Genomic DNA, 26,987 nt, shown 5'->3' with positions numbered 1-26,987 from the left:
TTCCACTTCTCTGTCCCATCATCATTTCCAGTAGAGTTTTAGGAATGTCATCCTCCCTCTTAAATTTTGCCCACATCAGATTCTGAAAACTGGCAGTAATTAGAAATTTTTTTCTGCTGGTTTATTGCTCGCAGAATTTGTCACTCTGTTTTATGTTCTCTCCTCAAAAAATCTGAGTGGATTCATGCCAGTTTGCCTCTTCCTTTATCTCTGAAAGGGTCTGCTTTAAAGTTCCTGCCTCGATTGCTCTCAAGTAGAGTAATTCTGGATTTAACAAAGAATCTACAAGGTCACAATCAGTGACATGGGAGTAGTGACAGATTGAAAGCACTGGCAAATTTATTAGCAGGTTTGTCTGGAGAGCAGAGCCTCTGCTGGGAATGAAAAGCATAAAATTCTTACGTAAGTAGTGGTGAGGTTTAGTTCATGAAAATGCCATTTGCTAATGACAAGGTAGCCAGGCCATGCACCTTCTCTGCTGCTGGATGCACTGGGCAAGCTGCAGAGCATCGTGGTGTAAAGAAGTAGCAGCTCATAAACCTCATAAAAAGTAGCTCCTAGCTCCTCTGATGTGCTCCCTGTTGCAGGTTTTGAGCAAAGCTGGAACACCTTTGTGTTTTTCCTGACCTGCTTCCCAGTGGAGTAAGAAGGAAAATGAGTGTTTGGCAGGGTTCTTTGTTTTAGAGGGGTAGTTGAAAAGGTTGCCCCATTTTTTTTCTTTTTCTTTTTTTTTTTTTTTTTTTTTTTGCTAGCTTCCTATCAGTCAAGAGTTAGGTCCAGGTTCCCTGTAGCATTTCCTTTAGTATCTTTTGTCACTTGATCTCTCAGCAAGGGTCAGGTGTCCTTGAAGATTTTTTCAGATACATCAAGGAACCCTTGACATTACATATCAAAAAGTATTGCAGGACCAGTCAGAGCAGGCATTTGTTCTCCAGATGACCTGATTTTTCTTCACTCAAGGAAGCCAGAAAGGATTCTTTCATTTGCTTCTTTACCAAACTGAACTTTTTAAGGATAGGATTCACTTCCATTCACTCTCATCTCTTCCACGGGACATTGAGTATTTACAGGGTCTGAAAGCAAGATATTTGTTTCTACAGTTCCATTACTGCAGTATCACTGGTACCAGTATTCCCTTTTATTCCCTGGGCCAGAGAATAGCATTGCTGCCTTGCTCTGGGCTGTCTGTATAGTTTTAGGTCTTTGGATGGGTACAAGAAGGGTAGTAAGTGTATATTCTGATTTATTATGCTTTTCATGCATCCTTTCAGTTTGGTTTCTTCCAGGATAATTTGCTTTCCAGCACTGGAAGAGTTATGGAGTGATCCTTTCCATAGCATGGTCACCAAGCTCTAGCTGTAAGGGCTTATTTATACATGACTTTGGGCTGCCCAGTTTCCAAGGTTGTGCTCTGCTCCATGGGAGACTCTTGCATGGGTTTCTTTGGCTGGGAATGCTCTAGGAAAATCAGAACTGGTTTTGTTGTTTGTGTTTCTTCAATCCACTGGCATTTGTAGCAACATCACTTTCTGAAGTTGGATTGGAGAAGGCTGGAAAAGAGCAAAGTAGGCTGGAATGTCTTTGGGGTCATAGGTAGAAAACCAACACACTTCTCCTCCCTTGCAGTTCCTGCATTTTCCATGTTTCACTTGTGTGACTGCTATTTTTTTTTCCTGCTTAAATATTCTTTTTTAAATCAAACAGACAGTATTTCCAAGACTGTTTACATGTTGTATTTTCAACTTGCATTTTCATGGTTGAGAGTCTACTGTGGTCCATAGGCCTTCTTGCAGACACAGGGACAAAAGTAGCCTTGGTAAAGTACTCTTACTGATGTGTTCCTTGTAATGTTGTGTTGCATTCTGGTAAAGAAAGAAATAAATATCCCCAAAGCAGTGAAAAAAGCATAGCTTGTCTATTTAAATAAAATTTGTGAGTCACTTCAGACATCTTCCTGGATCTGAAAGGCCGTCTGCTGATGTACTCCTATAAGTGTAAGCTGATGGAATTTCATAACCATTGATTGATTTGATCAGATAAAGCTGATCAAATGAGTGGGGCAGTACAGAGATCTTGTTATTTTCATATTACATCACATACCTCCACTACCATCTTCATTAATCACTTTCAGGTGAGATGTGGGTACAAACAGAATGACTCCAGCTGGGAGAGATGTAGGTTAGTAGTCCCAAAGTTCAGTGGATGTTGCTTACTAGCTCCAGGTTTTTATTGTGGAAGCCAGGGGTTTAAATTTACTTTGATGAAATTAGAAGTGAAAGTCCTGTAGTTTTTTATCAGAACAGCAGTGCTCCTGACCTACATTATCTTGAAAGTGGAGGAAATCTGAGGCAGAGCCAGAGACAAAGCTGATTTGTCTTCAATGATGACAAAATTTTGGTGAGGTGGTTTCAAAACCCAAAGTTTTGGAAGTTCTTTCCATTCAAGGGTTACTTTTCTCTGGTGATGTTGCTTATATGTGTGATTGCAGCTTTCAGATTCTTAGGGGGTTGTGGTTTGTCCCATTAAGCCTCTATGAGACTTATAAAGAACAAGGAACTTCATATACTTCAGAGCTGAGTTTGCCTCTTCTGTCTGAAAAAAAAAAAATAAATAAAAAAAAAGACCCTGAATTTTAGCCTGAGAGACTGAGAAACGTTTTCATACCATTTTTCATACATACAGAATATGTGATTTTTAAATAGCACCAGAGAAGAAGTAACTTTGTCATGGCTACCAGCCACCACTTGTGAGCCATGGACATGGGTGTGCTGTGTGATTTACACTGGTGAAGGTTAAAGCACTTTAAATAGTCTCTTAAATTAGGAAATTCAATTATAAACACAAGTGGGTTTTGCTTTCCGTTGCAAGCTGGGAGAAAGCAGTAAGAAGAGGGCCTTATCTTTCATCCTATTGAGCATCCTGGATATTCTTTTGGTTTTCTTTTCAGTAAAATATATTTTTAAAATATAATTTTAAATTAAAATCCTGATGAAGAAGGCCAAAAGAAACACTGGAGAGCCTGAAATTGCTTTTTTACTTGCCAGAAGCACTCTGCTGGGTTTTTTTCCTGTTGTCATTCCTTCACAGCACATGAAAATCTGGTAATGAATTTAGGGATGAACTATGTCTGCACAAAGTAAAATACATCTTCATTTAAAAAAAAGTTTTGAAAACCCTGTAGAATGTAAATAGAGGGTGATAATACTGCCTCACATTACTACTCCCCTGCTGAATGCTGTTTTGACCATAGTCCTGTGTTATGTGATCAAGAATAGTTAAAATATCTATAATAAGGTTGTCCTTTGTGCATTTCTATAAGCATTTTCTTCAGTTATTAAAGAAAATTACACGGAAATATTAAGTTTATAGCATGCATCTCTATCTCAGTTTACTCATTAACATCAGAGAACTCCACAACAGTGACTCAGCTCCTGTTTTCAGGGGAAAAACAAACAGTGCATCTGGGCTGAAACCACTTTCTTCAGCAGCACTGCAAAATTCAGGGCTGTTTCACTTTGGAACAGAAGCCAGGATGTCTCTGCCTGTGGGGTTTACCTTCAGGCTTTAGCCACTTGTTTGAGGATGCTGTGGTAATTCTTAGGCTTTCCATATTTTATAACTAACACACTTCTGGGCAACTCAGGATTTCCTACTCCTTAGCAGTCTGTTTATCTCTCTGGATTATTTTGCTGCCCCTCTCTGTATTCTGCTTTCCTGCCTGAGGCTTGATGAGTGATCTCTCCCTGTTGCTCCTTGGTGCCTAAATGGGCTTTCCTGGCCAAGATTCCCTGGCTTTGACCAAGGAGAAGCTTTGTTCCTGGTGGTGTGGGTTTCCTCTGTCTCTCTTTATCACCCCAGTTTCTGCCTTGTGCTTCCCAGTTACACTTCTCCTTTTCTTCTTTCCTGTCTCCATTCCTCAGCTCTAGGCCAGACCTAACAAAGTTTTTCAGCTTCTAAAAAGCACATCAGTGCCCAGACCTTCATCTCTCCTCAAAAAAAAAACAAAAAAAACAAAACATATCACTTCTCTTTGGTTTACACAGTGCAGAGGGAGAAACAGAACCCATGGGCTGTGTGGTCCAGGGGATGATAATGCCTCTTGTCCCTGCTCTGGGATTTTTGGAAGTGTTACCAAAGCTCTGTGCCCAGTGTGGGTAGCCTGAGTCCATTGGGTGCAAGAAGCATCCCTCCAAGGGCTTAAGCAGAGAAAGAAAACACACATCAGGAAATAATCTGCAGGGTTCAGACAGTTCTGCCAGGAAACAATAGTTGAGCTTTGCTTTTCTTTCCAGTACTGAAGTTTTGCAGAATTAAGGACCCTTAGCAATTGTTTTGAATCTACTCCTCTTGTAATATCCCTCCTCGCCATGCTGCTTCTCTCCCTGCTCCAAGACTCCTTCCTTTCCTTGCTGGTCCTGTATCCACATCCATCTTTTGACTGACATTCCCCCTCATTTGTTCCCATCCTTACCATTCATCCTTTCTCTTCTATTTCTCCCATCATGTCACCTGCTTCTGCCTGTCCCCTTGCCTCATGATATGGCCATCTCTCTGCTAGCCCCAAACTCTTCTCTGCAGTTCCTGAATTAACCCCCAACCCAAGAAGAACATTTTATACATTCTCCATAAAACTCCCGTGCTTCCCTTTTGGGGAAAAGAGCTGGCAACTTCCAATGGGGAAAGATGGAGTTGTGTTCAGTAGTGACAGTACTTAGTCCCTCAAGTCTGAAACTGTAGGAAGGTGGGAGACAACTGTGAGAAACAGAAATGCCAGAAAAATGTGAAGGATTTGGCAGCCCTGTCTTTGTGTCTACTTTGTTACCCTGCAGAACAGGATTGAAGACAAACACATGAATGTGCTAATGCTGGAGTTATTGGATGTGATTTGGCTACTGAATTACTTTGGGGGTCTTTACATTTTTTTCTTTTTTAATTTCAAGTGGTTTTTTTGTTGTTGTTGTTTTGCTTTACCTAGTCTCTCTCCAGATAATAGTAATGAAAAGTTACAGTGCTGTAGAACAACTCTGAAACTGCCTTTAAAAAGACTCATTTTATTTTAGCTTCTTTTGGATAAAAACAGATCTAATTCATTGCTGTCAGGTTGCCATTGCTTTGTGTCACTAGCCCAGGAAACAGGATGTAGTTACAAATATTGCAGGAAAATCCATCATAAAAACACTATTAGGAAACTGGTTAATACCAGTAATGCAGTGAAACAGGTTATGTTAAGAGTACATACCTCTGCAACCCCTTTATATCACCTGGACTACCCAGTCCTTTTAAGCTTTATCATGCTGCAGAGGGGAAAATTCCAGGTCCTTTGGATGCAAAGAATAAAAGTTGCCTGCAGGTGTCAAAAAAAAGAGAGGTGATTTCAAAATCAGCCTAATCCTTATTCAATATCATGTTTAATTCTGAGAGGAGATAATATTACTGCATCCCTCCTTGCCTGAAACTGCTCACAGCTGCTCTCTGTGTGTACAGCCACAGCTTCCCATGTCTGCCACTGCCAACACAAAGCTCTCTGCTGGGGGAATACCATTTACCATTGCTGACCTCATTACAAAGCTTTTAAAAAGTGTCCTAAAATTTATCTGTCCTAATTAGTGGAATATTAAGCTCATTAGAATGACTGAACTCACTAAAAGTAGTCTCAGTAGTAAGAAGCCAAATGAAATATTACTTGGTGTAAATATATGGAATAGCTTGCCCAGGAAGAATTGAGTCAGGCAGAGCACAAACCTGAGCTGCTAACTCATTCAGCTTGGTCTTTTTTTTTTTTTTTTTACTTGAGCTGGAACTGAAGTCAAACCATTATAAGTTGATGTCTTGGCTGTATTTAATCCAGAACGGAAGTGCTTCCTGCCTGTTTGCCTTCCCACAAAATATCTCTTAGCTGCTGCTCTTAAATCTTGAGCTCCCCCTGGGCCAGCCAGCAGAGCCCATGTCCTGTGGGTGCCTGCATGTGTGCACCGGGTGACATTCTTTTCCCTGGCCCTGAGATGCTTCCTGTGGTGCTGGGGATGTCACCCTGTACTGCTCTCACTTGCTTTGGAGTTCCAGTGCAAGACAGACCAGTGCAATCCCAGACCATGCCTGTGGCAGGAGGGGTTCCCACTGCACTGCCATGAGCTCCCAAGCTCCCTCCTTTGGGGTCCCTGTGGGTGCCCTGGTTGGAGTGGCCACCCATGTGTCCCTCCATGCTTTGGGTGCTCTGCAAGCCCAGGTTTTGGTGGAAAAAAAACCTCTCCCCATGGCCTGGGACAACCAGGAGGGTGCAGCAGACCAGGGCACAGCCCATCACACTCCAGCTGCCTTCCCATGCCCAGGCTGCTCGGGGATGCTGGTGCTGAAGAGGCTGCAGAGGGAAAAATCTGGGAACACAGACCACCTCACATGGAGAGTCTGCTTCTGTCCCACAACCTGTAAATATTAACAGGCAGTTCAGTATGAGCAAGTTTGAGGTGGTTCATTCCCTACCCGGACTGGTTAACAACTATTTGCTGACCTCCTGCCAAACTAAACTGCAGTCACTCTGCCCAGTGTGTTAATTCTGCCCCTTCCCTGACTGGGAAACTGAAGAACATAGAAGTGAAAAGGAATGGCTTTTTTTTTATTTTATTACCAGATGAATAAGGGCCAAAGCTCTGTGGTTTTCAAGACCTGCTTGTGATAAACATTGCCATAGCAATTGGACCATCTCTATCAACAAGGTGAGGGAGCACCAGCTCTGTGGTCATCTTGGTCTTCCTGGGGCTTGGTTCCAGTGCAGATGCAGAAGCTCCCCCAGGGGACCACTGGCACCAGATCCTCATTCCTCAGTGCAAAGCTCCAGTCAGGTACAGCTTCTCAGACCTATAAACATATCAACAGAAACAGAGAAGTTTCTCAGCTGGCAGAAAATGGCATCCAGCTGCAGACATACACGTCTCTTTGGACTTTGCTTTTACTTAGCTTTCAGACTGATACCAAACTCATTTATCTCCATGAAGGCTGCATGTGCTTTCTTCATCCACCCAACCAGGTGTGCTGCTACAGAATTTCTTAGTTCTTGTGGACCTCACAAGAAATTTCTTCTTCTTTGAGGAGCTTGTGATCCAGGCACTGGATCCAGGTACACTCTGTGCTGTGCTGCACACACTTCTGGGCTTTCAGAACCATTCTGTGCTGACCATTCCCCTTGCCTTGGGTACCCTCAGCCACCTAATACCAATGGAAGAACCCGGAGATGGCATCTGCTTGTACCAATAGTTGTCTTTTTCTTGAGGTGAAGTAACATAAATAAATGTTCAATTGAAAATCTTACTAAAACTTGGAGGAGCACAATGTGAGAGAACCTCACCCCTTGTGGGAATTCCACTCAGCATCCTGTGCCCTGACCACAGGTCTGTCAGCTTGGGCTTCCCAATGGTAAAAGGAATGTAGGATCTTTTAGCTTGCTGCCATCTTTTCTGGGATGTTTTGACATCTTTTATGTCTTTCTTTTTCCAAAATGAACCAGCACCTCCTGCTGTAGAGCCATAGCCCACTGATATTTGTGTATATAATTACAAATTTTCTAGATAAAATCTGTTCCTAAATGTACACCCATCCAGCAGGGCCACCATTAATGCTGTGCATCCTGATTCTGACTCTTTATAATATTGTGATGTGTGGGAAGGAATCCCAGGCTGAATCTATTTTCGAGCTCTCGTGGTTGATTTGCAGCAAATTATAGTAGCAGAGTTCAAATGTTTTCTGATTATTGCTGAGCTGGACAACCATCAGGCAGTTTAAAAAATAAAACTTGCATTTCTAAGAGTGTTGCTGAAGCTCCCAAACAAAGCCCTGCTTGGCTTTTCAGCAGATTCCCTGGATTGCCTGGACAGTCACCCACAGGCAGGGCTTGTGCCGCAGGGTGATGCCACCGAGTTCCTGCTCAATGGAGCTATTGACCCCCCCCTTGCTGTTTTTCTGCTTTTCATGAGATTGTTAGTGTTGTGCTGCAGTTTTCAGTGTCCTCTTGGAGAAAACCAATGGGAAACTAAATTACCAGGTAGCAAGAAGCCTGCAGGAAACCAAGGACAATATGAATATGAGCCAGAAACTTCCTAGAGAGTTGGTCAGTGCCCCAAGCCTGCCAGTGTTTAAGAGGAATTTGGGGAATGCCCTTAGTAACATGGTTTAATTTGGTCAGTCCTTAATTGTTCAGGCATTTGGACAAGGTGATTGCTGTAAGCTCCCAACTGAAAAAATCTACTCTAAAAGTTTGTTACCTGGTTCAAGTGTCAGCCGTGTTGTTCCTGCAGCAGCACATCTGGGCTCTGCAACATCGATTCTGTTCCTCACAGGAGTTCTGCCTTCAGAAACTGGGGGAGAAAGGGAGCCAAACTTGGCTGTGCTTTCTCAGGAGAACTTCCCCAGGGTCAGTTCTGCATCTGCCTGGACCTGGCCTTCTGTGCAGGCATTAAGTTCAGGCACTAATGATAATCTCAGCTGAGCTGCAGGAGTGTCTTCAAAAGAGTTTCCTTTCAGGGAAATGCACAAACCCTTAGCAGTTCTGTCCAGATGTGACTTCTGTGTATCTCCTACAAATTAAATATTTGACAGGTGTTTTTGTTTTGTTTTGTTTTGTTTTGCAGGAAGAAATCATTCCTGTTTTCAGCTCTCTATGCTGCCTTTATATTTGGTGGTCGGCACCTAATGAACAAACGAGCAAAATTTGAACTGAGGAAACCACTAGTGCTCTGGTCCCTGAGCCTTGCTGTCTTCAGGTAGGCATTTCTTAACATCAATTGCCTTTGACAGTAGCCTGTGAAAGTGTTTGGGGTTCTTCAGGTACAACAGCACTGTTAATGTGACAACAAGCTCACCCAGAAGTGACATTTCTTTAGTTCTGCTCTTCGGGGTGATGTTCTCATCATTAAAATCATCCCCTTTGGCTTGCCAGATCATGCAACATTTAAAGAGATGAGAAATCAATAACCCACTTGAAGAACAAAGGTGGAAATAAAATAAGGACATGAGAAAAAGCACTTAGCATTGCAATAAATTCACCATACAAGCTACAAATGGAAATAAAGACATTAAGATGTTAGTTTTGTTCTCACTTACTAGTTACTGGTACATTTATATGGGTGCATATATGGATTATGTCAAGATCCTGATCTCTATTACAGTGAGGTAAACCTAAAGTTTGATGACAGGTAAATTAGGTCACTCTAATTGAAACCAGAATCTGGGTCCCAGTTCCATTGCACTGGTTCCATTGCAAAAAAGTTGTGAATGTAGAAAAAAAGGGGAGTTTTTAGTCATGCACATCTCTGGCTATGTGTTGGCTCTGAATCACTAAGTGTGGGCAAAGTCAGGCTCAGATTCTTGATAGCTGCTGACATCAGGGGTAAAAATGACTATCCTGGATTCCATGTTATCTGCTTTATATGCTAATTTTTATGAGGCTAAAGATAAACAAGAGAACGGACAAATTATGAACACACAACCTTTTGTGTCATTAACTAATAACTACACAGAAGACCTGAGGTTTATCCTTCATTTCAGTGCCTACTGGGAATGTAAGTTATAGTTCACAGCATAGAAACCATTTACAAATCATTATCTAACATTGATATCTGTGTCTTTTTCTAATAAGAATATATTAATTAACCAATATATTAGTTCATAAGTTGGTGTACTGAGCAGCTGTGAATGGTGCATGTTTTTTCTCAGAAAGGGGGTAGTTTGAGAGAAAGAAAGTAATTTTCTACAAAGAAAAATTAAGCAGGAAATGAGAAGTTTTCTTTCTTTTGTGGCTTTTGCTTTTCCTCCAAAATTATTCTGGGACATTGACTCTTTCTAAAACTCTGTCAGGGGAAAATAAATTTAATTCTACACTAGGACATGTTAGTAGAAGCAGCTCTATGTTGACTTGATTTTTAAAATTCAACAATACCTCTCAAAAAATCACCAGTCCTAGTGCAGAAAAAACTTTGAGCAGGCTGCATAACTTTGAGAGCAAGTTCTAACACTCTGAAAACTTGTAATTTTCATCTGGTTGCATTTGATGCTGTACTTCTGGCTGTGTGTCTGACATAGTTTTGCTGCTAGGGTCCTGTAAGCAATTGCCATCATTTGTTCTAGAAACTGCTGAATTTCAGCAGCTGTTGAATTTGTGATCCACATCATTTGTGGATATGTTTGTAAAGTGATTTGCAGGCAGCTGGATCCCAAAATGCATATTCCAATTATACTTTCATATTGCTTGTAGCTAGCAGAACTTTGGTGCTTACACACTCACATAACTTGGTGTTTCATTTACGTATGCTTGGCCTGCAAGACATTTCCACTTCTTCTGAAGGTCAATTCTTGTAGATTTAGATGCCAGTGTTCTGCCTGTACCCTTGCTATGGACCCAGGAAAATGTTCCTTTAAAAAGACTTCCACTTTGGCTTTCCAGAGTGCTAAGATGCTGTGAGTTTTATGATACCTCGCAGAACTTCTAAGTAATGTATTCATCTTTCATCAGTACTGAGGAATCAAAACTTGCCTGGAGAGTCCTCAGTATTTTGCCTCAAGGTTAGGATGAGGCTTTTTTTCTGGAGTTCTTGTTTTTCTCCCTTCTAGCACTCCTTCCATTTTACCTGCTCCAGATATTCTCAGAAATAGTAACACTTAGCAGAGGCTGGAAAGATGCATTTTGGACTTTTAAAAAAAAAAAATAGAGGAAATTGCCTGCCAGACAATGACGCTTTCCTTCTTTAGAATGTATCCTGTCTGCCTCGTTCTTGCCAAAATCATTTAAATGTGGTAGCAGCTACAGCAGGAAACTTGTCAGGGTTATAAATAAAGAAAACAACTCCACCACCCTACTGAGCTTGCTGAGCATTCAGGAGTTTGGTCAAGAGTGAGTTTTGTGTCAACACTGGCAGCCAGCAGGATTTGTGAGGCATAAGAGCAGTTTTATTTCCCTTTGGAAGCCTCAGCTAGTTTTGAACATTTTGTCTCTGGAATTAAGTTACCACTTCTCAGTGAAAACTTCAGTGGGAGCAGTGAGTTGCTTTTCACTTGGAAACCACTGCCAACACATCATCTAAAATCTTCTCCTGAGAAATGAGTTTGGGGATATTTTTCTTGGGTTGGGTTTGCTGTTTTGCTGACTTGTTTCAATGTATTGTTGTCTGAAGTGTTTTCAGTCTTCTGTTTTATTTTTTTTTCCTACACTTCTAAGTGGTTTTGCCCAGCCTGGTTATGTAGCAAGGCCCTGGGGCAGCTCTGTGCTGCTCATTGGCAGTGGGAACACTGCTGTTAGGAAGCTGATAAAGAAGTTAATTTTTCAATCTCCTAAGACCCCGAGGTAGCTGTTGCTGGTTCACCTACACATCAAAGTGACAGGCAGCCCTGGATTTCTGAATATATCCTGGGGTTAAAAATTAGCAAAACCACATTGAATCTGAGTTGCCAGTTTTGTATTTGTGCCACCTTGAACAGAAAGTGAGGCTTATTAACCAAATTTTTCACTTGGAGTATAACAAAAGTGTCATGCTGGCATCCCTAGGAATCAGCAAAGCTGAGACCAGGGCTCTTAAAGAACATGAAGTCATTCGTTCAAGTTTTTATTACATCTCAGCTGGATTTTTGTAATTCCCCAGAGTCTGTGTATGGGTAGCATCATTATCAAGGAGCTTAAATCCGTATTTGATCACCTCATCTTCACACAAGACACCAGCATGACATTATTTTCACTTGCTCTGCATCCCTAAGGGGCTGCCAGCAGAAGTCTCAGGGTCAAGGCACTAATTAGTAATGGTGAAAAGTTATCTTCCTTAAGGAATACTGGCACATTGCTGTGGGAGAGGAAGAAGGAAGACATGGAATGTGATGCAGTGGTTTGCAGGCAGGAAGGACCATGAGTGGTGCAGGGAGAGGAGGGATTTCTCTTTGTCCAGCCAGGCCACACGACTATAATGCAGTTATCATCACTTGAGATCTCTTGGATTCTCATCCAAATTCAGCAGTGGTGGAAATCAGTCAAGGCAGGGTTCCCAAATGTCTTTCTTCCTGGAAAATACTTCATTTCAAAGTAGTAGAAATGGTATCAAACATAGCTGGAAGGTCACTAGCTACTTGTCACAACCAGACCCTCAAAAGCAAAGTATCCCAATAGCTACAGGTCATATTTAGAAAACAAAAGTCACTATGATTCTATGAATTTCTTAAATAACAGATACTAGAAACAACTCTTTACTTAGCATTTTGGAGCAAAAGTTGAAGGCTGCATGAATAGTAGGAATTAAAAATGATTGGATAGAAGACAAAAATCCCTTGAGACTACAGTTCAAGAAGAAAAAATTCTTTTCTGTAATCTGAACTCTGGTCACAAAAGAGAAATATAAACAGCACTATTATACTATGTAAATTTACACAATGCAAAACAAATGCTAGCTGGTATTAAAAAAACAGTGTAGATGTGATAAAAATTATAGGCTAGGAGCAATAAAATACAGTGAAGATGTATCTCCAATACATACCTTATTTATTTTAAGAAGAGCATCCCATGACAAATACCTTTATTCTCAGAACTGTAATTGATGCAATGTGACAAAATGCTCTGCCCAGTCTTTTCTGAAATCTCCCCTCATTGTTCACTCTGCTCTTACAGCTGTGGACTCAGATGTGTAAGGACTTTGATGGCAAAGTCCTTTTGAATGTAAACTGGTTTTACTGTTTTTACCTAGTCAGGCCTAATTAAAAGTCAACCAAGGATTCACTGTGATACCTGGCTGATGGTACTTTACAGGAGATACAGATAGGACTGGCTGAAAATTTCTACAAAAATCCTCCTTTCTTCAAAAACTTTTTTTTTCCTGCCTCTTTGCTTGTTTGTTTACCTTTATTGCTGGAAAACCAAACGTATTAGCAAAGTCAATTCAATACATTGTTTGGAAAGCACTCGTTTTGACCCTGTTCCCTCTCCACTCTCACAATCAATGAGAAATTGATTCATCAATCTCTTTTTGTGCCCTTGAATTATACCTTTTGCATGAGCTCCCCTGACCCATCCCACCGGAGCCCTCGCAGGGCACCACTCGGCATCCATGTCCCACTCCAAGCAGCGCCTCCCAAGGAGTGAGACTTTTCCTCCCCATTTTAAATGGGGAGCAGACTGAAAAATGTATTTGAGGAATAAAGAACATCTGTCTGGTGGCTTAAGAAGGGAACTGCTCTAGAGGGAAAGTAGATAATTCATTCAGAAGAAATCAAAGCTCCCATCTGTTCCGCTTCTGCATTTTACTCAGCCTCGGTGCTGGGTGTGTGGGGCTGGCATTAGGTGTGGGAATCCCTAGGGAACAGAAAATCTCCATGTGTTTTCTTCTGAGTGAGTCCTTAACAGCTTCTGCTTGTTGGAGACGGAGGGCAATAACCAGGGAGAGGTGTTGACTTGCATGAGCTGTCAAATCCAACCTTGCATCTTAGACCCAATGTGTTAGTGACCAACAGGCAGGGGGCTGGCAAGCTGTGGTGCAGTGAAAAGCTTAATTTCTTCTAAACAAACCTGCATCCTCCTGCCTGTACCAGTCAGCATCCTCCTTAGGCTGATGAATAAATAAGTAAAATATATCTATTATTAACCAGCTGCAGGCAAAACCCTGAGATCTGAACTTCTGGAGATGCTTGCAGGACAACTGCCCTGAGGTGGGCAGAGTGAAAAAGGAAGATAATTACTCCAGGCCTGTGGTTTCCATTAAATTTATGGATCTGAGCAGCTCATTACAGCTGTATGATAACTTCCTGAAGCTTTCTTTGTTCTGTCAAACAACAGTCTTTTCCTGTAACTTAGATTTTGCTTACTATGTAATCTCCTGTTTTACAGCTTTAGTGATGCCTGGCTCCATTGGCTGGCTTGATTCTCTGCTAAATCTTTTACTTTATTACTTTTTGGCTTTATTTGCCTAGGATAATTTCAAACTCCTGAATACATACATTGCAGTGCTACACATGACAGCTACTCTGCCAACTTGATACCTTTGATCCTGCAAGAATCTTTAATTTATCCAGGAGAAATACATATGCCACCTTTTGTGACCATTTAAATCAGTGCAATATTACAGTTACTCTAAAATTTTCTTGAGGTAATGTTGAGTGCTGAGAATAATTTCAGTAATGACACAGGAAAAAGTGCAGATGCCCCTGCAGCACTCATGAAGGCCTGCTTCAGAGGTACAGTGTGCTTGTGGATCCTTATGGGCTCCTTTAGATATCCTTAGGTGGATTTTGCACCAAAGGCAGGCTTAAGTTGAAAATCAATTTACTTTTTTCTTTTCAGTAATTTAGCCACAGCCCAAACTTGATATGCTAAATATTTAAAGACTAGGAAATATTTCTTGATAGAGAAACATCTCACAAAATATACAGCCAAGGTGCCAAGGATTTTCAGTTGCAACAGAAGTCCAATAATTTAGTGGTGTAGGAGTGAGATACTGTTTAAGAAACAAGAGATTTCATCAAGAAATAGTGTTCCTGCATGTTCTTACCCTCCATGTGCCAATAATCAGGGAGCAGCATCAGCTAACAGCACACTGAGGAGGGCAAGGCAGGATGATAGGTGATTACTATTGATTAGCTTGTAAGTGACTCTTTGGAAGCCAGAAGAGATGCAGGGGTAGAGCTGAAAAATTATTTTTTAGTTGTTGAAAGAAAACAGTTACACCTATTTCAGCAGTGTATGGTTACATGGGTGTTCCTGTAAGCAACTTCTGCTATTCTCTGGTGTTCCCAAGATAATGATTGAGTCCATTTGCCCTTCAGCCTGACCACTGCTCCTGGCTTATCTCTACCAAAACCCAGTGGACCTCGTATAGAACTGAGTGCTCTGTGTAAGACTCTCCATGAATGTATAACCCTTTTTTCCTCCACCAAGTATTCTTCTCCTCTGTTGCAAAGCCTATGTGTAGGAATCCAGTTGGGATTTCTGCTCTGCAGGATCAGTGCTGCAGGCTCTTCCACCAGCTCAGGGACCTTCACTTTGTTGAGCATTTTTGTACTCTGCTCCTCAGGATTGTCTGAATATAGCTAATCCCAGCCATAAAGAAGTTTGAGGGATCAAATTGTATTTCCTGGAGAGGGAATTCAGGCTTTGTGAGGAGAGGCTGGAAGATGGGAGCTGTGGTGGATTGATTTTTATCCCCAGATATAAATAAGCCTTCTGAACTGTAGTTGCAGCAATTGGCAGAAGTGTTGAGCTTGCCACTTAAGGAAGGGAGAATCAGATGGATTTTACTTTGCTGTGGTGTCAATGTGATTAAAATCTCAGGGTGACAGTGCCCATTGATCCAGAGTCCTGCAGGGATGTCACTGTTTGGCTATGCTTAATGAGGTCTCTGGAGAGGGAAGGAAATAAGCTAAGCCTGGTGGTTTTTTGCAGTTTGGTCCATAAAAAGTACAAAGAAATGGTTTTGGGGAGCCAGGTGAGTTGTGACTTAGGAAATCTGCCAGTGGGAAGGGAAAGGGCTGGAAGCAGTGGCTCCATGGAGAGGGATTTATTGCTGTGGACAAAAAGACTGGTGCAAGGAGCACAGTATCTGCCCTCACTTGAAAACCACAGAGCAAGCTGTCACTTTAATATACCTCATTTCCCTCCCCAAAATTTATCACATAAGAAAGTAATAACCACCCAGGCATGTATGCATATGTTTATGGGCATATAAAGCTGCACAAATGATATATTATTTCTTAGAGCCATGTAAAATATTTGCACAGTTTTTAAATCATTTTGAGCTGGCCTGACTTCAGGTTCTGGTCTCAACTGAAAACTCAAATGATTTTGCACTGAAGAGCTTGCTAGACAAAAAAAGCAGGGGTTGTGTGTTTAGTTCAGTGATTGGGGAGGGGAGGTTTAGAGATGGAAGGGGAATTATCTCCAATTTTCCTTTGGGATTTTGATAGGACTGAACCCAAACCTCAAAGCATGCATTAACATGAGGGGAAAAAAAAAAAAGCCTGCCAAAAAGAGTGGTAAAACCTGGACAGGGCAGCAGGGTGGTAGAAGGAAGGTTTTGCTGTTGGGGTTTTTTGGTTCTTGATGTTCTCGTGCCCTTATATCCTGAGGATATTTCTGGTCTTTTGAGTCACTCTTGAATTTTTCTGCTACTCTCTAAAGGAACTATATTTGAAACAGGTTCCAGCAGAGAGATGTGCACCAGTGTTTTAAATGCCTTTTCAGTAGTTTCCAAAAGTAGAGTAGCTGCTCAGCACATGGTACCACATTTTGAATTCTGTAATCCCAAGGCTGGCTGGCAAGACTTTCCCAGTCTCTGTTTTCCCCACTGTGACAGAGACCAGTGAAATCGTATCATTTTTAAAAATATATATATATTAAGTGAAGGGGGAAGTATTTTATCTGCTTAATAATCATGCAACCAGTCAAACCAGCACAACCAGGCAGGCAGTGGGGACATGGAGGCAGCAGAGGACCAGCAGAGCTCATGGTGGGATGCACAAATCTGGGAGCTCAGAGCAGAGAGTGCCCATTGCATTCACCTCCTGAAAGAAAATGGAATTTTTTTCAAGTTTCCAGCCTAGGAGAGGTAAAATTGCAAGTGGGAACAAAAGCATTAGTCATTTCAGGCTTTCAGGGAGTTTAGGAAGATAAAAACATTTCTTAGTCTAAACCATTTGTGAAAATTGGGCTCATAATTACAATAGTTTAGTCATTAAGAATATAGATACCTTATGGCCTTTCAAACACAATAGCTGAAGAGGATGAGCTGTGTGTTCTTTTTAAAGAATGAGGTTAACATAAGTGCTCTTAGATGACTCTTCTGTTAGTTTTTGAAAATGTTCTTTCAAAAGTGTTCAGTTACCATAGGACAAAGGTCTATCATGGGACCAGGGTGCTTTTTCCATAATTTTTTTCTTGTTCCTGCCATTTGTAAGAGAATAAATAATGGTCCCAGATAATTTTATCAATAAATTAGGCCTTGGAGGACACAGGCTTAAGGCAGTCAGTGCTTTTGGTTGTCTGCTAGCAAGTGCATTGTGTTAACTGAGCATGTGGTTGTCTAAATACAGGTACAAAGGGCTAAATTGTGGTAGCAAATCCTTCCCTGATTTTACAGCTTTACACTAAAATTGCCAGAGACAGAATGAGCATGTAAATAGTCACCACAGTTCCTCAGCACCAGTGGAGACTTGGTAATATTTCCACATCTGTGCCCAGAGTTAGTTTTGTTAAAGGAAAAGACAGGATAATTATAACCAGTGTGACTTTTATTCCCAGTGAAATGCCAACAAAATAGAGCAGAAAGGAGTTCAGCTTAAGGGCACAGTCATGTCATGATAGTACTAAATCCCAAACCTACAAACCCCAAGCATTAAGAGTCCTCTGCCAGACTTGCTTTGAGGTGATGACTGTTTTTTTTCATTTTGCAGTGAGAATTTAGGGTTCTGGTTTGTCCCTGGTTGACCCACTGGTTATGTCTTTAGGCTTTTCCTTCACAGAGTTTGGCAGATAGACTCTTAAAATGGACTTCCCACAGGATAAGTTGCATCTGTTCATGGGATTATAATCTGTATTTTGTAGTTTTGTCAACTGAAGGCATTAGGGAAGATAAGGAAAAAATTTAAGAACATTGTCATTGAATTTTATACCTCACTAGTGTGGGTTTTGTACCTGCCCATGTTGCAAGGGGTTAGGCACCCCCCACCATGGATTGTCATCCATTCCTGAGGGAGCATTAATACAAAACAACTACAATAATTAGAATAACCTTAAAAATTCCACAAGGAAGAAGAATCCAAATATTTTCTCCTGTGGCAAGGTCAGCTGATGGGTTCAGATTCAAGGGGTGGGACAGTGGGGGGTGAAGTAGAAGCAGAGTTGCTTTTAGAACTCATGGAGTAGGGTCACATTCTTTGTGGCTTGTGTCTGGTTGTGTCAGGACAAATCCACCCTGGAATTTGCTTAATATGTCATGGGAAAGCAAGAGTCAGGCTGAGCCTGTGGAGGGCACATCTAGTTCTTACCTGGTCTTCTGGCTAGGTCAGAAAGTTTCCAGTTGTTCATGTTCCTAGGACAGCACATCTTTGTAAACTTGCTCTGTATGTCTCTGTGCATTGCTCTATTTTTAGGAGTTGAAAGCATGCTGCCAAAAAAATCAGATGTGCAGACAATGAAAAAGTGGTGGTAAGAGGTGTAATAACAGCTTTTATGTCTAGAAGTTATTTCTCTTTAAAGATATAGGTGTCTGTTGGGTAATTAGGATGGAGAGTTTGGAACTTGAAGGTTTAGCAAGTGACTTAAAAAGTGAAAAGAAAATCTTTAGTAGGTCAAAGGACTCTGAAAAAAATTCCTCTGTTTACTGTTAATTTAATAACACTGCTTTCATTGATACAGAGTGAGGTCAGACCTTTTTCTGCTTATGTCAAGAGGACCTCCTGGGTAGGGCACTGAAAGGCAACTCGTGATGCTGCACATCACTCCTCATCCTGGCTCAGACACAGATTTCTGACAAGAAACTTAAATTTCAGTTTGCCTCACCTCTCCATCTTCAAAACAGCTCTTATGCTTACCCATCTTACAAGTCTGTCACAAGAGAAAAAGCCATTAAGGACTGTGAAATATTCACAAATACAATGCTAAGGGACTTGGAGATACCAAAACTGACAGAAGAAGTCTAAAGGAAGTTAGGTCTGAAGCTGCAGGCACCCCAGCTTAAAGACTGCTTTGTACTTAGCAATTTTCTGTTGCTGGCCTGAATATTATTGAGCAGTCGGTAGTTTAATGACAGCCCAAGGGGGAGGTGGGAGTCACCTGGCTTCTGGAAATGTGGTATGGCTACAGGAAGATGGATTAATGAGGAGACAGGGTCTTCCAGGAGGTACCTGGATCAGTTCTGGCAGGTAAAATGGGGAACTGCTTTACAGGTGTTTTACTAGAACAGTCCTAATGCAGGAGCAGTTTTCCCTCTCTCCATCACTAACATTGGGGTTGCTTGAAAACTCTTCAGAAATGTTGGAGGAGGGTGAAACAACAGCCTAGTTACATTAATTTTCTTTGCTATTTCTTACAAAAATAGCAGTTGGGCGAAGTTTATCAGCTGTAATTTGAACAAGTGTCTCTCTAGGGTTTCAAGGTAACTCACTATAAAGAAGTCCTCTCTTAATATGCTTGTAAAATGCCTCAGAGATGTTATGTTTAGAGCTAAAGGAGATCAAACCTGTCTTGAGGACTATTTTTTTCGAATATTTTTATCACTTAGATGAATATCATATCATTGTGTTTTCTTCATTGACCAAGAGACTGATCCATTTAATTTGGAAAATAACCACTTCACCACTTTAACCTGGACATCCTTTTTTTATTTTGGCTCACTACAGCCATATCCAGGGAGAACTGGAAACAATGCTGTCTCATATTTTTTTTACAGATTTTGAAGGCAGAGTCCCATAAACCTCCTCATTTAGCCACTAAACATGTGTTTGATGGCCTCTTTTTGACCCAAAGGTTAGCAGTTTCCCAGAGTATTTTGTTCTGGTGGGACCTGAAGCCACTGCAAAATGTAAGCAGGGATTTTAGGTTGGGAGCAGGCCAATGGTTCATTAAAACTTCCATCTTTCCCACTGGTTTGTTAGGATAATCACTGCAGCAATAACAGAACAGCAAGCACTCTGTGAGCTGAGTACCTACCCTGTCTACTCAGATAATAGTTTGTGTATATCTTCTTATAATACAACTTTTTATATATAAATGTGTGTGTGTGTATATATATATATATATACACCATGTGGTTGCTGTACAAATGGATGTTCCCAGAACTCCTGCCCTATTTCTTAGGTAGGAGCTATCCTCATGTGCTTCATCCCTGGAAAGAGCCTTTTTAAGCTGGAGCAGAAAATTTCCACTCTCATTTTTCTGGGAAATGTTGCCATACTTGGTGTTGAACTTTTAATTTTTTTTATTATTATTATTTTTTTTTTAATGTGGAATTCTGCAGTGTTGATCCTGGACCAGGATGTCCAGAGGTACCAGGAACCCAAGTGCAGTTTGGGGTCTGCACAGAGAACAACCCTAGCAAAAAATGAGCAGTGTGCTCCTGATACAGTGGCACTAGGGTTGAACTGAAGTGCTGCCTTCAAACTTTTGAGAAAATAAATAGAACTTCACTCCCTCATGGTAAGAAGAATAAGGGGAACAGAAAACAGAAATAGGCTTTGGCCACTACCTCTGGCTTTGTCCTCCCATCAGCTGGCTCCCTAGCCTTCAGTTTCCCACCTTCTTATTGCTGTCCCTAACCCACACATGGGATGTTTTTTGAGGTCCTGATTTGAAACTAAGTTTGTGAGGGAAAAGTGTGAGTTTTTATTTTACTCATGAACAAGTTTTGGTCAATCTAAAATATCAATTTGGCATCGAAGTCAGTGCCTGAAGGGAGGAGACTGTTTGACATTTTGATTCTGAATAGATGAGAAAGCTGCATTTGGCTGGGCAGTTTGTTTCTGATCAATCTCTCTAGTTGCAAAAGGCTGTAATTGTGCAGTAATTCACTGCTACCTTCTTTCTAAAATCCCTGCAGATGATTCCCAGCAGACAGACTGCTTTGCTAAGCAGTTCATTTCAATACCTCACAAAAGCTCCAGCAGAGAGCAGGACAAGGACAAAATGAAGCAGAAGTTATTTACTGAGCAAGCAGTGTCATCACTCTGATGCACATCGTGTCTTTTCAAGACAGAAATGTGTTGGTTGATCCTACCTTACAGAACAAACAAGATGAAGTGGCAGAGGCACAAAAAAGCAGTTCAGGCTCCAAGGCACATTTGTAGGCATGAATTACATCTTTTTCTGTCTCCAGTGGCTTGTGCTTGTTGGTAAGGTAGTGTTCTGGCATGCAGCACACCTCCTAAACAGCTACCTGCTCGTGGCATCTCTTTAAGTAATAGAATCAGTTACTTGCAGTTTGCCATCCTCCTTAAATATTCCCATGTGAAGTAACTTGGTTTTTACTGATAAAAAATCCAGCTTAGTCTGACTCACACCAGTTAAAGGAGGGGTCCCTTCTTCTTGCACCATGGAACTAGAAGTCACCATGCTGTGAAATGAAAGTAAAGTGAGTGTGAGAGGCTGTGTGTGAGCACTCCAAGGGGAGCTCTTCAGTAGCTGCTAAACAGGAAGAATTTCATCCTTGGGATCTCAAAGGCAGCAGAGTGAAACTGTAATCCCCACTCTTTGGCTCTGTTGTCAATCCAGATTAAATCCCTGGCTCCAGGGATGATGGGTCAGTCACTTACAGGTAAGTCAAGGTTTGCCTGGTGCTCAAACCAGTGCTCTCCTGATCCAAGTTTGTGTGGATGGCATGGAATGCTCCTTGCATTTAAAACTCTAATAATCACAGTATTGTAGAAAAGCAATATGGCTTCTGTACAAGGTCAGGCATATTGCTTGCAGCTATTTGATTTCATAATTTAAAATTTCCTTTTCCCCCCCATTTTAAGGTGAGCACTGAGGTGTTTGTCTAATGGGAGAACCAGAATATTATTAGATACTCTGCCTGATCTTTCTCCACCCAGCTTTGCCATCACACAAATCATAGCAGCAAGCAGGAGCCTGCCCTGGCTGGCTTGGGAGATCACTGCCTCATCAAGTGATAAGATCCCATCTCTGTCAAGATTTCCTGTCTTCTTGGGGATGAGAACTGCAACTCCTGTGAAAAACAAAACAAAACAAAACAAAACAAAAAAACCCCAGAAAGGACACAGAACAAGTTGCACCTGGTTTCAAAACTCCTCCTGCAGGCTTTGGCACTCACTGGGGCGTCAAAAGGACTGATTAAGGTGTGAGAAAAGCATGCTGAGAGCACAGTTCTGGGAGGGAACAACCATACATGAAGAGAATGCACTGTGGGCTGCATAGATGCTATGAATACTGCTCTATCTTCTGCATGCAGAGCTGGGTGAACACCAGAGGCTGCAAGGGCTGTCTTGCCTAAGCCTGGGAATATCTGCATTTATTTGTACCACAGCAGGGGGGTACAAAGAGGCTCATCTGACAGTAGAGCCCATGAGCAAATACCACCCTGGAAACAGCAGATTGTAACAGTAGCTTCCTCAGTGCTCACTGTTGTCTGAATATCCTGATGACCCAGTGATACCTCAGGCACCAAACCATGAGGCTGCAGGAGCCTGGATTTAAAACTCTTCCCTGGGCATGACCTGGCTGGAGAGCCCCATTTATGATGCCCCAGTAGCACCAGGCATCATGCAGTGGGCAGGGGAGAGCAAGGTGCATCACTCCTTAGCAGCAAGCAGTGTGATGGAGTAAATCCAGAAGATCTGGAAATATCAATGCTTTCTGCAAAAAATATAAAAACTTAGGTCAGCAGTTCTTATGCTTGGCAGGCTTACTTGAACTTGGACCTTACAAGGTCCATAAGAACTGCCAAAGATTTCGACTTCTGAGGCTGTTTGGGTGATTTGAAAACACATTTTTTTAAGAAAAAATTCCTCTGTTAGCAATGATCTGTTAAGAGATGAAGTTATGAAGTCACCAAAATAGCTGCCCTGACAGATAAACCCCCCCATCAAAATCTGTGCACCCTGCCTGGGTTTGTCTGTGCTCAGAGATTCTGTGCCTCCTCTGGGAAAACAAAGGAAATCAGAAGTGGGAATTTGTCCTGATTATGTTCAGCTCTTTATCAATTCATTTCTTGTAGTCTCCCAGCTGTCAGCATCACAACTCTGCATGGTTTTTTTTCAGCTGAAGATGTTTCTCCCTGCTCCTGAAAAACTGGAAGCTCAATTCTGTAGTAACAAAATAAAAAACATTGACATAATCATTCCAGATTTCCACCAGGAGATATTGCTGCAGTCCAGTTCAGAGCAACTTCCTAGAGGCCAGCAGAGTGGATTGAGCTTTAAGGCTGTTTAAAACTTGTTATTATCAGCACATTTATCACCTTTTTCTCGTAATGCTTTAAAGTGATCATGTGTAGATTTCAAGTGACCACTCAATTTTCTTCATTTTCTCTTTTTTGTTGTTTTTTTTTTTTAAGTATATTTGGTGCTGTTCGAACTGGTGCTTACATGCTGTACATTTTGATGACCAAAGGCCTGAAGCAGTCAGTGTGTGACCAGAGTTTTTACATTGGACCTGTCAGCAAATTCTGGGCATATGCATTTGTGCTAAGCAAAGCACCTGAACTAGGTGAGTATCCCCTCTCCCTTTCTCTCCTTAGGCATATTTAGAGCAGAACTGACTGTGCAGGAAGCACAAAAAGGGGGCTCAACGTTGCCAGGATCTCCTTTTAGTCTTAGAAAAACTGAGTAAACAAAACCAGCTCCAAATTCTGCATGTTTTGGTCTCTAGAAGTTAAGTCAAGTCCACCTTAGCTAAAGTTAGTAATGTGGAATTGAGTGAGACCATTCCCAGCCCAGGAGTAAACTGCAGTGATGATGAACTGCAGGGCAGACAAAAAGTAAAAGTAATCTGGGCCAATCTAAGCTAAGCTTTTCCTTAGCTACTCATAGGTGAATCTGAGTATATAATATATTATAATTGGCAGTCACTCACCAACTAGAAACCAATTTCCATTAATATCCTGAGCCTTTCCAGTCCTGCTTCTTATAAAGCACTGTCTCTCCAGCAATTTTTCTGGTAAGGATGCTTATGATGTAAGTTATGATGCCAACTTAATAGCCAGTCTTGAACGTGTTCTCACCCTGTAGAGAGAAAAAAAAGAGAAAAAAAGGATGATTCAATTGGAAGGAGGAGGCAGTGATTTAACATCCCAACAGTTTCATTTTGGAGGATGTCCTTACCAGACCTCACTGTGCTCACGTGTGCTGCAGAGATAAATCTTTACCTTTGAGCAGATAATGCAATTCAGCAAATCAGAGGACAGCAATTCATCAGCATAAAAACTGGAAACAGACAGCAGCTGCCTTGCTGTGTCAGAATCTGTTGTTTTCTTGCTGCTTAAAGATTTGCAAAAACACAGAGATTTAGCTGTTAAAACTGAAAAACATCTGCTAGATCTGCACAGCAGCAATAATTTTAATATATTATTAGTTATTATAACGTGAGTCAACATCTTGCAGCTTATGAAGTAAACAGTAGCTTTATGGCTTATTACCTGTCTGGTGCAGACTGTGCAGTTTTGGTCCCACTCCTCACTAATATAAATGATTCTGATTTCCTGGGGTACATGTACACAGAATTAAGTCCCCAAACTCAAATTTCAGGGATCTTTTTGGAAACACTGTGTCTATAACAACAGAAACAAGCAGCATACATATATACATCTATCTAATTGAGATGTTCAGTGCAATTATGAGAAGCAGAAAGAAGAAAAAAAGCAGGAAAGAGGAATAAAATCTCCTGTTATACAATAGCAATAAGAACTTTCAAAAAAGTATGTGTGTTTCAAAATAAACCAAGTTTCTTTCTAGAAGCATTTTTTTCCTGTCACTTACATACCTTTCAGTATTGTAGGCTGCATACACAGTAGCTTTTTGTGTAGTAACCAAAGGCTCCATGGAGTTTAACTGGGTTCAGATTGCAGGTGGGCATTTGAATCAGAAAATACTCTACCAGTTCCTCTTCAGATCTTCTTCTCCATCCTAGTGCAGAATCTCAGAGTCAGAGTCCACCCCCTCACAGGTTATGTTTGCTGCAAAGGGCTGTGCAGCGTTCTGATGAGTTTTTACTGGGGGTATATCCACACAGAAAAATATCAATACTTCCATTTTCCAAAAGATTGCATAAAGATTATGGGCCTAACTTGCTCTTGGGTCTTCAGGCTCTGAGATACAGAGCTGAGGTGGTTTTCCATGCTCCAAAATAATGTATAATCCAGCAACAGCAATGGGAAGAGAGCGCTACCGTGATTATGGGATTGTACAATGTGTTTCTCATTTCCTTCCCTCCTTTTTTTCTTTTTTTTTTTTTTGTTTTGTTTTTTTTTGGGTTTTTTTGGTGTTTTGTTTTGTTTGTGGTTGTTGTTTTGTTTGTTTGTTTTTTGTTTTGTTTTGTTTTGTTTCTCATTTTGTTGCAGGTGATACAATATTCATTATCCTTAGGAAACAGAAGCTCATCTTCTTACACTGGTACCACCACATTACTGTCTTACTTTACTCTTGGTATTCCTACAAGGACATGGTGGCTGGTGGTGGCTGGTTCATGACCATGAACTATGGAGTACACGCTGTGATGTACTCTTACTATGCCTTGAGGGCTGCTGGCTTCAGAGTCTCACGCAAGTTTGCCATGTTCATCACCTTGTCACAGATCACTCAGATGCTGATCGGGTGCGTGATCAATTACCTGGTCTTCTCCTGGATGCACCACAGCCAGTGCCATTCCCACGTGCAGAACATCATCTGGTCCTCTCTCATGTACCTCAGCTACTTTGTGCTCTTCTGCCATTTTTTCTTTGAGGCCTACATCGGCAAAACTAGGAAAGAAAGGAAGGTGGAGTAGTTAGGGAAAGGAGAAGCCATAGCTCAGGGTCATCAAGAAAAAAAAAAACAAACAAAAAACGACAAAATCACCAGAAAAGCAAATGGCACAAGGAAACACATACATGTACGGTGCAGCTACAACTTGGCAGCTTAGGAAAAGTTAGCTTGGTTTAACCCAGTAAGTTTATGATCCTATCATGGTGAGGACTCACTGAATTCTACTCTATCTCAAAGGACGGCTGATGAAAGACAAACTTCCTTCTTGTACCTGTCTGCTCTAGAAAAGAAAGAAGAGGAAAAAAAGAAAAGGAAAGAAAAAAAAAAAAAAAAAAAGAGGAGAAAAGAGGAAAGGAATAATATTGAGGGGGAAAGAAGTACATTAATTAAGGAGTGTGTTTCCCCAAGGTGGAGGACTTTTTTTTTTTTTTTTTAAAGTTTCTAAAAGCTTTCTAATAAGTTTTCAGCAGTAAACTTGAACAAAGCAAAGCAAAGTGGCAAAAAAAATAAAATAATATGTCTATGATAACAGTAAAATCACAAAATTATTTTCCATAGAAGCTTGATACCTTTAGCCAAACTGAAACTCAAAAGGCTGTTTCCTGCATGGAATGTGGCTGAACTCCACACAGTGGTCAGGAATGGAAAAGAGAAGAGAAGAGGTTGATTTCTCCACTATGTTACTCTGCTGGGGAAGCAGATCTGGGATGTAGAGTCGCCTGCCTCAGGAGGTGGAAAGGAGCAGTACTTTTTTACAAGAGTTTAATGTGCAAAGATGCACTGTTGCAATACATATCTCAAAGAGTGCATTTTTCCAAGTGCATTTTTTCAGTTCAAGGCAAGGAATTTCGGCAGCAGGATTAGTCATAGAAGGTCTAATCAATCACTATATGCTAAATTATCAGGGGCTAATAGGAGAGGGATGTTCAGGAGGGAGAGGGAGATAAGTCTCCTCATGATTTTTAGGAATTAGCCTTTAATCTCAATTTTAACCCATGGCGACGCTGAATTAAATGGGGGAAATGGGAAGAAATCCTAGTTAGCAAGAAGAGCGTGATTTATCTGCCCACTGTTTCAGAACAGAGCCCCCTGGTACGACCCGGATCCCGAATTTGTGTGGCCACCAGGATACCTGGAAGGGTGGGAAGAGGCGGCAGGACTGGGTGACATTGGGTAACACTGTGCTTCTGCATCTGCCGCCGGGGCGGTGCAAAGATGTTCCAAGTGCCCTCCTCTGGTCATGTGGAGATACTACTACAAAACATACTTGGAATAGGGTTTTTTTCTTGAGATTTGTATAGAAAAAAAAATATAAAAATTAGTCTAAACAGAGTAATTTTGCTGCAACAGCTTAACTCTAAAGTCCAGAGAGAATTATCCTTCATTAAAGCTTGGTCTGCAGAATCTGTCCCATCAGACTGACCACTGCTGAGGATGCTCTTTCTTCTCTGAAGTCAGCTACAGATATAAGGAGAAACCTGTTTCACTCTGAACCTTAGAGAGTTAGTTGAGAACAGCCATATTCTTTCAAAGACAGGCAGGCTGCATTATCTGTGGTATTCCAG

General features: G+C 41.2%; 1 protein-coding gene and 1 long non-coding RNA gene across 5 annotated transcripts in view; one reads left to right on the top strand and one right to left on the bottom strand.

Moving 5' to 3' along the window:
• ELOVL6 (ELOVL fatty acid elongase 6) overlaps window positions 1-25,761 on the top strand; it is a 63,274-nt gene extending 37,513 nt beyond the window's left edge. For 3 of the 4 annotated variants that reach the window (XM_071742700.1, XM_071742702.1, XM_071742703.1), the window contains 3 exons: window positions 8,622-8,753; window positions 23,019-23,170; window positions 25,020-25,761. In XM_071742700.1, the coding sequence (XP_071598801.1) occupies window positions 8,622-8,753; window positions 23,019-23,170; window positions 25,020-25,444 (709 nt within the window). In that variant the 3' untranslated portion in view covers window positions 25,445-25,761. The remainder of the gene's footprint in view (window positions 1-8,621; window positions 8,754-23,018; window positions 23,171-25,019) is intronic. The other variant, XM_071742701.1, reaches the window with a different exon arrangement.
• LOC139795735 (uncharacterized) lies at window positions 322-25,021 on the bottom strand. Its single transcript, XR_011725670.1, has 6 exons — window positions 24,443-25,021; window positions 17,998-23,685; window positions 8,853-16,515; window positions 6,626-6,855; window positions 5,240-5,344; window positions 322-2,588 (listed from the first exon to the last, which is right to left on the bottom strand). It is a non-coding gene; the product is annotated as an uncharacterized lncRNA (long non-coding RNA).
• Window positions 25,762-26,987: the final 1,226 nt, after the last annotated feature.

Source organism: Heliangelus exortis, chromosome 4 (genome assembly GCF_036169615.1).
Source record: "Heliangelus exortis chromosome 4, bHelExo1.hap1, whole genome shotgun sequence".
NCBI classification, from domain to species: Eukaryota; Metazoa; Chordata; class Aves; order Apodiformes; family Trochilidae; genus Heliangelus; species Heliangelus exortis.
This window is presented reverse-complemented; position numbering and strand designations above follow the sequence as displayed.